Below are 12,198 nucleotides of genomic sequence, written 5' to 3' on the forward strand. Positions count from 1 at the left end.
CCTTTTCAGAAGCTTTGCAGCTTCCAAGTTGGAACAAAAAAAGGGAAAAAAGAGAGGGCGAAGGCAAGAACGTTTTTCTTTTGTTGCAAAAGGACAACAGAACACAAAACAGCTGGATCTAGAGGTTAGGAAGTGCATGTAGGCCAGAAAAGGAATTTCAGGAAAACATGAAAAGGGACTGCAGTATCACTCAAAGAAATTCGCCGTGTGAGGCACAATTCAATCCAAAACATCAGAATCAGCGGATTATCAAAGAAAACCAATGCTTTTAAATCAGTGGCTGGAAAACTATACCCTGGGGGCTTTTACATATGATCCGCCAATGAAAAAGTCCAAATATAATGATTATATATATATATATATATATATATATATGTATATGTATTACTAAATTAAGGGCTTCTAAAAAAATACTACTACGAAAATACGACAAACCAAAAATCAAATTTAGTGCTTAAAAAGAGAGGCACACGGAGACAGACAACGCACTACCTCATTCACATCTAGGAACAATTTGGACCAGCTAAATAACATGCCCGGAGAAAACTCACGCAAGCATAGGGAGAACATGCAAACTCTGCACAGGAAAGCTGGTGGCTAGATTTGAACCCATGACCTCAGAACTGTGCCACGGAAGCGCTAACCACTCAGCTGCCCGAAGAAAGGAAAGTAAATTTGGCAAAATACAAGAATGAGTGTCTGTCATTGAACCACTTCTTAAAGGTACAGTTAATGGTTTTAAATTTTAAATTATATACTAGGACACACACATATATATATATATATATATATATATATATATATATATGTTGTAGATATAATAGGTAATATAGGTAATAATAATCGTTTAATTTATCTTACCTGTTATTAAGTTTTCGCGGCATACCCGAGCCTATTTGCTGAGTGCCTCGGTCCAATCTTTTCGCTTTAATGCATTCAACCACAATTCTCTTCTTTTCTTTGAACAGGAGTGTCCCTGGGGGTCCTATAAACCTTCAATTTACGATCACCAATGGTCTTCTAATGATTCTGGCACACAAATACACAACCTGACAAGTTGCAGCAACGACAGCTTAATTTTTCTCAGTCCTCGGACCAGCGCAAGTCAAGTCAAGGTTATTTGTATAGCCCTTAATCAAAAATTGTCTAAAAAAATCGGCACAGGTTACAAATGCACCATCCCTTGATATAAAACCAACATGCGGGCAAGGAAAAACTCAAAGCCTCAGTACGAGGAAAATAAGAAACCTTAAGAAGGGTCCTCACAAGTGGTAATTTAGCATTGGGTAACAGTACACAAAACAAGTATTTTTTGGACTCTGGGCCAAGCCCCACCTACCAGATACGTCACACTGTTTACAAACAAATTGTATTGTATTGTATTTATTTATTCAGCCAGTATAAACCATAAGCATGATATATACAAGAAATCATTTGACACGCGAACACTCAATAATGATAAAATAATAGATTTAAAAGAATAAAAAGAATAGAGTAAAAGAGATATTGTAGTGTATAATACAAGGTAATTATATAGAATAGTTTAAAAAGAAAGAATATGTAAATAACAAGACTAGAGTAGAATAGGTCGGAGGAACGCTAATAATAACACTATACATAATAACCTAAATCAATTCCTGTTGAACATACGGATAGCAGAAGGGTAAAAACTCTCTTTCAGATGTGAAGTCTTGCTCGCAATGGAGCGAAGACGGAGACCTGACGGCAGGTAATCAAAGTACCTGCGAGCAGGGTGACTGGGATCGTCTGTAATTTTTAGTGTCCCTTTTTTAGTTCGATCGATGTAGATACTTTGCAGGGACGGGAGGCCAGTACCTATTATTTCCTCTGCCATCCTCACTACTGATTCCATCTTTGACAATTCTTTCTGATTGAAGCGACCAAACCAAACAGTGATTGACCTAGTTAAAACGGATTCAATGATAGCACGATAAAAATTGACTAGAATGGATTGACGGACTCCGAATGATTTGAGTCGCCGGAAGAAGAAGAGCCTTTGTCTGGCTGACTTTAGAATATCAGTAGCATTGACAGTCCATGTGAGGGCAGCTGACAAGTAAGTACCCAGAAACTTGAATGAATGGACCAGTTCCACCTCACTACCATTAATTGACAGTGGCACATGCGGGGCAGGCTTAGTACGGAAATCTATTATCATCTCCTTAGTTTTACCTACATTCAATAACAGATTACTCTCATGACACCAGGTGGAAAATGAATCAATTTCTGCTCGGTATTCAGTTTCGTCTCCGTTTGAAATAAAGCCAGTAACCGTGGTGTCGTCTGCATATTTAGCGAATAGTGAATGGTCAGAATTGGGTTGAATGAAAGGGTCTATATGTGAGAAAAATTTCACAAAGGGATATTTTATGGGGGTGCGCCCTTTAGTGCGGAAAACAAGGTATATACATTTCCTGACTGCCTACTTCTAACTTGGTGCATTCGGGGAACGTTCGCCGAATGGGAAACTTGCAAACTACAAGAACCGGAGTGTTAAAGACTGGATCAGTTCATCTCTGTGTTTGGAATTCCTCCTGATACTGGAATGCGGATCATTTTTGTCCTAGGCCTCTCCCTGCCCCTGACCTCTTTGTCACCCTCTTCACGGGTCTGTGAGGTTAAATCGGCCGGGCAGGTCCCGCCGAGAAGACTGGCAGATGTGCATTGGGCGACTAGAAAGTGTAAAAAGTGGCCTCTCATCTCAACTCTTGCCTGCTTTCTTTGTCATTTTGCAAAAATGTGGGTGAGTCTGGTTAACACCCTAAAACAGTAGAAAACAGTCCAGTTTCCTTCAAGGAAAAGCATTCAATTCCAAGGAAGGGTTCCGCTTACGGTGTTGTGGTTGTGCAGACAATAACTTGGCGGGCTCCAACGGGAATAAGAAAAACCTGGATGCTATATACAAACATTTAAAGCAATGTTCCCTCTAATTTTCCGCGGGTCTGAGCGTTCACACAAAGTCAGTGAGCAACACTTGAAACAACAGTGAGCAACCATAATCCCAAGTGTGGCAAGATAATTAATTATCAAACATGTCCAAAACTTGACATCAAGTTACATTTTTCTGAGTTTCCGGCAATGCAAAATTATTTTTCTTTTTTGAATGAATTGACTCATGTACTATTGCAAAGGTTGTAAGGCCTACAAACCTCGTTTGTTCTTACAATTCTTTCACAAGATATCCATTTCTTTTTATTTCCTGATATATTTGGTTGCATAATATCAACATTTTGGGGGGCTTATTTAGTCGGTTGTAAGATACAAAACTGTACTTAATCAATTTTTTTAGTGGAAGTACAATGTTGGCAACAAGATTCACTTGATATAATTGGAAATTATTTGAATGCAACACAAACTTTTTCTTCTTTTTTTCCGTGCTTTTTTGTACTTTTTTGTTACTTTTTTCTTTTTGTTCTCCATTTACTTTTTTCCTACATTTCTTTCTTTTCTTTTTTTCTGGCTTTTTTTACAATTTTTTTCCTTCTTTTTTTTCTCTTCCTTTTTTTTTTTCTCAGCTTTTCACTACCTTTTCATTTTGGTATTTTTTTCTTTTTTGTTCTATCCCCCCCTTCCTTTAAGTCATGTTGTTCATAATTTTACATAATATTTGGTCATTTTGAGATTAAAGAAGCAAAAACAACCTGAAGAGCCGTTTAGGACCCGAAAGAGCCGGTTCCCCGACAAACTCTACTAACTTTACTCAACTTCGTTCTCCTTCGACTCGACTTCAAAATACCGCATTTAGGACACAACGTCAGGGGAACCCGTGTATTTTTACCTTCATGCATTGTAACTTTGACTTAAGTCGCTTCTTAATTAGTAATTTTGAGCCCTCATTTTTGTGCGCTGGCTAGATTTTCTTGTGCGCAGAGAATGTGCGAGCAGTGTGCAATTGTGCACGCGCGCAGCTTAGAGGGAACACTGATTCAAAGGGACAGTGTGTATTATTTAGCACCTCTTAGTGGTAAAATAAGACATACTGTAATTAAAAATAATAATAATACCGGTTGAAAATATAAGAAGGTGGATCCATTACCAACCTTAACACACACCGCACAAAAAACTGAAACTCTTGCAAACACACTACCTTATAAAGATGTAAAATTGTATTTATGCCTATGCTCACTTTGCACAATGTTGACTATTTTTGCACAATGTTGCCTATTTTTGCACTACCGCATATTGCACTAATACGTTCCCAAAACTGTATGTAACATCCTACATGCCCTCATTTCTTGTGTAAATATTGTGTAAATTATAACCTTTATCTTCTTTGTTCCTTTATATTGTGTAAATTATAACCTTATCTTCTTTGTTCCTTTATCTTCTTTGTTTTCTTTTATCCTCACTGTTAGATGTGACACTGGAGTGCCACGTCCAATTTCGTTGTCACAATATGTTCAACCCATTTTGTAACAATGACAATAAGGTATATTCTATTCTTTTCTATTCTATCATGTCCGCAGCTCTGAAAAACCATGAAGGTAAAGTCAGTATTGGGGGACACAACATCACTAACTCAGTTTTGCTGATGATATCACCAGATAAGTAGGAGACAAACAGGAACTCAGAGATCTGGTCAATCGCCTGGACAAAGCATCAAGCCAGTATGGGACGGAAGTCAGCGCAAAAAATACAAAAGTAGGGACTAGCATTCCCTGAAGTATGACCACAAACATCACCATCAACCACAGAGAGCTACAACATGTCACTAAATTTAAGTATCTTGGAGCATTCATAACAAAAAATCATGGCACGATATCTCAAACCACAGCGACATTTGCCAAACTTGAACCCATCTGGAGTCAAGTCAAGTCAAGTCAAGTCACATTTATCTATATAGCCCTTAATCACAAAAATGTCTCAAAGGACTGCACAGGATTACAATTACACCATTACCTGATCTTTAACCAACATGCGGGCAAGGAAAAACTCAAAACCTCAGCGTGAGGGAAACACCTTGAGAAGGGGCCTCACAAGTGGTATTTACTACTATGTTTGTGTACTGTAACTCAATGTAACTCAATCTGGAGGGACAAGAACATAGCAGTGAAATCAAAAGATCAGACTCATGCAAGCTTGCGAGATATGGACTCTCACAGCAAAACTGGAAAAGAAAATCCAGGCCTTGGAGATGCTGATGCTACAGGTAACTTCCAGGCATCAGCTACTAAGCCCATTGGACAAACGAAACAGTGAGGAAAACACCATCAGAGGACGGAGACTTCAGTGGTATGATCAGGTCACGAGATCATAAGGACTTGGACAAAATCATTCCCCAGGGCACAGTCCAAATAGGTAGGAGGAGACAAAGACTGAAAAAGAACTGGGCCAACAACATTAAGTAATGGACCAACTTTGCCACAACCCAAGAACAGGCCAGGAACCGTCAACAGTGGAAAAAACTGTCCAGGGTTAGCGTCCTCATGGGTGTCCCGACCTTATATAGAAATTCCACTATGCAAAAGAAATACAAATTTCTCGATCTACAGTTGTTTTTAAAAAAATTACAATGGTATGATAGTTTAGGTATTTTCCCTAGTATACAAATCATTGTTTTTTTACAGAATGGAAGTTTTTTTGCACCATTAGGAGACACTAAATTTTACACACGGCCCCTTTAACGTCAGACAGAAAAACACCTATTCTAGTTCCTGTAAGCTTTCTCAGAAACTAATAAATTAAAACTAATACATTAAATAAATCTTTACAATACTGAATATGAGAAACTGGTGAGTAGGATATAAAAAATGAAATATGTATTTATTTATATAAAGTGAATTTTTAAATCGGTCGGAAACACGGTCTTTCTCACACGGTAGTAAGGCGACACCTACTGGCAAAACGGGTGGGTGCATGCTGAATAATTAAGCGTTTGACGGATGCTGCAAAACAGATCGACATATTGACAAAATCCGAGTAAAATTATGCTTATTTGACTTATTTTTCACAGTATGGCTTACAAAAAGATAGAAATATATTTTTTATAGGCAGTTACAATATATTAGTGTCGTACTTTTAATTTTATTTTGACTTGTATTACAAGAAAAACGAATATTTTTCCAAAAACAAGATAATTTCTGTTGCTCTGAAATATATTTTTGGGTTTGATTTGACAAAATATCTCACTTAGACTCCTTTGCAATAATAACCACTACTTTTTCTGTGCTAATTTAATTTCTACCCAAAAAGTATACCGTATTCTTATCCATCTTGGCAGCGAATTTGTTCACTATAAGTATTATTATAATTTTTCAGCAAGATACTTATTTCTTGCAGCTCAATTATTAAACTAAACAATTGAGAGATTTTTTTTTTCATTCTATTTATTATTTTTCCAATAAAAATAAGCGTTTTTTTCTATTTTACGATTTGATATACAGGAAAAAAAAGAAAAATACTTAAAGGTATTATTCAAAACTGGCTAAATTATCTAGTATGGCATTTTTTTGTAATAATTATAATATATTCAAAGGGACAGTGTGTACTATTGTGTGCCTCCTAGTGCTACAAAAAGGTGGATTTAGTAAAAACAAAAACAAAAAAAGATTGATTTGAAGACTGGGCAAAAAGATCTGAACTATCTTACCAAAGTTATTTTTTATGATAAATCATAGGCTGAGAAATTTGTATTTATTTTAAATCGTGGAATTCTTACCTCAGTTCGCCACCATGTTAGTCTGGATACTTTCTGCTACGCTGTGCTTTGTGTCACTGGTTTTTGTTCGCATTATACAGTGCTATCGTGTGGTCAAATATTACACACTGCGGCTTTAAAAAAAATACGAAAATTAATATAAGCTTATTTATCTTACAGCAGAAAAAAAGACAATTTTGAATAGAAGAGTATTTTACTAGTTTTACTACAAATTCTCTGTTTGACTTTCCAACAGGCCCTTTTAAAAATCATTAAAAAACAATAATAAAAAAAACACATAAAACCTGTATCAAAATCCTTGAGGACTCATCTCATCTCATCTCATTAGCCGTACCGCTTATCCTCAGTAGGGTCGCGGGGGGCTGGAGCCCATCCCAGCAATCTGTACTTCCCAAATTCATTAAATACGTGGACTGAGCAACCAGGGGAAAAAACACTGGAACATGTGTACAGTAATATCAAACATCTAGTCGGGTCCGGCCATCTCTGTCTGTCCCTCACCCCCTCATACACCCCCCTCCGGAGGAAAACAAAGCCTGCAACAAGGACAGTACAAACATCTTCTTTGTTCCTTTATCTTCTTCGTTTTCTTTATCCTCACTGTAAAATGTGGGACTGGAGTGCCACGTCCAATTTCGTTGTCACAATATATTCAACCCATTTTGTAACAATTTGATAACCAGCTCGGTGGCCTTGGGGGTAGGGCGCCCGCCCCGAGACTGGGAGGTTACTGGTTCAAGCCTCGGCCGAGTCATACCTAAGACTTACAACATTGGTACTCATTGCCTCCCTGCTTGGCGCTCGGCATTAGGGGGTGGAATTTGGGGGGTTTGGTCACCTAATGACTCCCAACACATCAGTTGGGTTGAGCGAGGGGGCTGGGAATCCCCTCCTCTGTATCAATCTCCAAGAAAGAGTCAGAAATGACTCGAGCCACCTCCCACTAGGGGGATATGGCTCCGGTATGTAATGTAAGTATGTTGTAACAATGACAATAAAGGTATATTCTATTCTATTCTATTCTAAAATATAGACAAAAAACAAATTCTGCCTCATAAAGGCTAAACAGTTATCTTACTTGGGTCAAGGTGTGTGAAACTGCCAATGACAAAATCCAGAGTGGAGACGGCGAGGACGGCCAGCAGAAGCAGTTGAAGCCTCACGATCCACTTGACACCTGCCAGGTTGATTCCCAGCAGGGCCAGCAGCACCGCAGCCGACATCCCCCTCACCGCCCACTGGTTCCCGAGAGACAGCAGCTGAGCCACCGACTCCGAAAAACCGGTAATATACATGGCGCTCGCGACACACTGTAGGAGAAAAAAGGGGTGACTGAAACCTTTTTGACTCAAAGATAGATAGATAGATAGATAGATACTTTATTCATCCCCGCAGGGAAATTCACATTTCCAGCAGCATCCCTGTGCTGAGAAACAATACAATAGATAGATAGATAGATAGATAGATAGATAGATAGATAGATAGATAGATAGATAGGGATAGATAGATAGATAGATAGATAGATAGGGATAGATAGATAGGGATAGATAGATAGGGATAGATAGATAGATAGATAGATACTTTATTCATCACCGTAGGGAAATTCACACTTCCAGCAGTCCACCCCGTTGTTTATTAACAGAATAACATGATGCCCTAGGGGTGCTTGTAGCGGAGTGGATGACGTCACACGCCAGTCCAAAAGTTCGACATCCCTGCGGCAGATGGAAATCTTTTGCTTTGTGTCCAGGGATACACCACCTCGTGTTAGCGAGTCCGTCTCCTCTCCGATTCCCGTAGGCTTTTGTGTCTCTGTATAGCGGCGCTGAAGCCGGAATAGCTCCGGGTAGCTCCGGGTGGCTACACGTTAGCGTCCGGGGTGCTAAACGTGAGCCACATTTCCGCAAAACACAGCAACTGCGCTCCCTGTGCGCTTCGATGTTTTCCACCAGCACTCGTTGGTCTTATTTGGTAGTGAGTTCACATTTACCATGATTACGGATAGTACCGAAGACTTAATAATGAAGCAAAAAGAATACAATATACAAATGTGACGTGCTTATACCCACTGTAGCGTGTTCTATAGAGTATCTAGATAGTGCTACACAGAATACATATTGCAATAAAATTCGGTAATATGCAATGTAGGGGGTGTGGTTTAATGTGGGCCTTTGCTCTGCCGGGTGGAGTTAAAGAGCCTCATGGCATGAGGAAGAAAAGATCTCTTCAGTCTGTCCGTAGTATAACAATGGTATTACACCATTACCTGATCTTAAACCAACGTGCGGGCAAGGAAAAACTCAAAACCTCAGCGTGAGGGAAAAACCCTGAGAAGGGGCCTCACAAGTGCTATTTACTACTATGTTTGTGTACTTTAACTCAATGTAACTCAATCTGGAGGGACAAGAACATAGCGGTGAAATCAAAGATCAGACTCATGCAAGCTTGCGAGATATGGACTCTCACAGCAAAACTGGAAAAGAAAATCCAGGCTTTGGAGATGCCGATGCCACAGGTAACTTCTAGGCATCAGCCACAAAGAGCCACAAAGCAAAATATTTTGATTTAATTTTGAGAGCCGCGCCATTCATTTAAGGTCAAAATTCAACAAAACCGCCAAACCCGCTCTCCAGACTAAAGCTCATTTTTTTGTGCATTTGATTTCACAGTGTGACGTTGGATGATTGTATAAAATCTATATAATAATAATAATAATGCCAGAGCCTGTGTCACATACCAGCAAATATACCACTTATAATATGTCTCCCTCTTGCAGTTACATAAGAGGTTCATTTTGACCATCATTTTTGTCATAAATAATGATTTTAAAACAAGGTGCGAGCAGAGTTCTTTTGTAAAAATGTCACAAAATTCTGAAAAGAGAAGGACGCTATGTGATGTGGTCACAGTTGTAAGCTTGAGAATTGAGTGCTTATTATTCTTCCTCCACTCTGTTTTACCGATACAAATCTTCAACATCTTTAAACACTACAATAATTTGTCTTGAAAGTCCTTAAATGCGTTGTTTATAGTAAATAGTATTAGTTACATTCCCGGCCTAAATGCATTAAAATGGTAAATGTATCCTTAAGCCAGATGTACTTATAAAAAGAGTCATACCTGGCGCAGTGGGCCCTTGGTGAGAGAGAGAGAGTGGAGTGTGCTATGTGTGCAGAGATCCGCCAACCCAATACCTCTAACCCAATCGGATTACTCTGGGTTCTCGGATGGTGTTTTTGGTTGTTAACAGTTTGTTCTGTGGGTTTTCATCATAAAGTGTCTCAACACTGAACATCCTGCACATTGTTTGACAAGCTTTCATATACAAGATCCATTAGCAACCTTAACACACACTGCACAAAAAACTGAAACTTTTGCAAACACACTACCTCATATCGATGTAAAATTGTATTCATGCCTATGCTCACTTTGCACAATGTTGCCTATTTTTGCACTACCACAAATTGCTCTAATACAATCCCCAAACTGTATGTAACATCCTACATACTCACATTTCTTGTGTAAATATTGTGTAAATTATAACCTTTATCTTCTTTGTTCCTTTATATTGTGTAAATTATAACCTTATCTTCTTTGTTCCTTTATCTTCTTTGTTTTCTTTTATCCTCACTGTTAAATGTGAAACTGGAGTGCCACGTCCAATATCGTTGTCACAATATGTTCAACCCATTTTGTAACAATGACAATAAGGTATATTCTATTCTATTCTATTCTATCAGGTCTGCAGCTCTGAAAAAATATGAAGGTAAAGTCAGTATTGGGGGACAAAACATCACTAACTCAGTTTTGTAACAAGCTTTCATATACAAGATTTCATAAAGACGTAAAGCCAAAATGGGGTTTGTTGGTGTAACAGGAAGAATGTAAACTGTAGTTGCGACTTAGCCTGATTATTATGATCTGGCTTTGCATCTACTCAAATTGGAACAATACAAAGAAAGTTAACATGGACCCTAATTTCATCTCCAAGCCAGATCTACTCTTGAAGCCATACGTTCCTGCCCCCTGGCAGGAGGGAAAAAGTGTGTGCATGATCCAATTTGACATTTACCTGTCCAAAGACGTAGAGGAGGCCGACGGATCCCCCCACTCTGCCACCTAAGACTGTAGAGATCATGGAGTACACACCTCCGCTTCCCACACCGCAGTGCTCACATACTCCAATTCCAGACATGACCGTCACTAAAGCAAACAAGACCACTGTGGAGACCAGGAGCATCCCCAGCAGCACACCCGTGTTACCCTAAATCAGGTGGGATGACATTAGACAGGGTTTGTATGGGTGCTTGAAATCCTTGAAAATGCTTTAATTTTGATTTTGTGTTTTCCAAGATTAAAAATGTGCTTGAATTTTGGGTGAAGTGCTTGTAAACAATGTTCCCTCTAATTTTCCACGGGTCTGAGCGTTCACACAAAGTCGTTGAGCAACGCTTGAAACAACAGTGAGCAACAGTTATCCCAAGTGTGGCAACTAAGTCATTATCAAACATGTCCAAACTTGACATCACGTTACATTTTGCTGAGTTTCCGGCAATGCAAAATTATTTTTCTCTTTTGAATGAATTGACTCATGTACTATTGCAAAGATTGTACGGCCTACAAACATCATTTGTTTTTACAACAATTCTTCCACAAGTTTTCCATTTCTTTTTTTTCCTGGTATCTTTTGTCGCATAATACTAACATTTTGGGGGGCTTATTTAGTCGGTTGCACGATACACAACTGTATTTAATTACATTTTTTAGTGGAAGTACAATGTTGGCAACAAGATTGGTATAATTGGAAATTATTTGAATGCAACACAAACTTTTTCTTCTTTTTCCCTGTTTTTTCTATTTTTTTTTTATCCATTTAAAAAAAAAGTCTCATTGTGTTTATTTTTTCCAAGCCGTTACTTTTTTCTTTTTGTTCTCTATTTACTCTTTTTTCCCTTTGTTTCTTTCTTTTCTTTTTTTCTGGCTTTTTTTCTGAAATGTTCCTTCTTTTTTCTCTTCCTTTTGTTTCTTTTTTTCTCAGATTTTCACTACTTTTTCAATTTGGTATTATTTTCTTTTTTGTTCTTTTCCCCCTTCCTCTAAGTCATTTTGTGCATAATTGTACATAACATTTGGTCATATATGGATGAAAGAAGCAAAAACAACCTGAAGAGCCATTTAGGACCCAAAAGAGCCGGTTCCTTTTAGTGAGCCGAGCCGAAGAAGCCGGTTCTCGAAAAACTCTAAAAACTCACACACGCAATTTAGAGGGAACATTGCGCTGGATAGATTTTCTTGTGTACATTGAGAACAACAGCTGGCATTAGTTTGTATGGCATTGTCATATGAAGCGCCATCGCCCTCTATGGGCCACGCCCAAGAGGACAGGTGCATGCAACATGTGTATTAGTGCAAGGTTTACTTATCAATTATGGACATTAATTATCGGCCATGCAAAAAAACAACGTAGCGTTTCCAAGATGTAAATTGTAATAGGAAGAACTTCCTGCAACTGAAAATGT

The 12,198-nt window shown here is 38.5% G+C and overlaps 1 protein-coding gene across 1 annotated transcript in view; it reads right to left on the bottom strand.

Annotated features, from left to right (window-relative positions):
- Positions 1–12,198, bottom strand: part of slc12a8 (solute carrier family 12 member 8) — a 39,669-nt gene that overhangs the window by 20,731 nt on the left and 6,740 nt on the right. Inside the window, exons 5-6 of the mRNA XM_088352785.1 lie at positions 10,752–10,943; positions 7,758–7,989 (exon numbers count right to left, since the gene is read on the bottom strand). Of these exons, the coding sequence (XP_088208911.1) occupies positions 7,758–7,989; positions 10,752–10,943 (424 nt within the window). The remainder of the gene's footprint in view (positions 1–7,757; positions 7,990–10,751; positions 10,944–12,198) is intronic.

The sequence above is a fragment of the Urocampus carinirostris genome, chromosome 14, assembly GCF_059441175.1.
Source record: "Urocampus carinirostris isolate Australia breed hairy pipefish chromosome 14, RoL_Ucar_1.0, whole genome shotgun sequence".
Taxonomy (NCBI): domain Eukaryota; kingdom Metazoa; phylum Chordata; class Actinopteri; order Syngnathiformes; family Syngnathidae; genus Urocampus; species Urocampus carinirostris.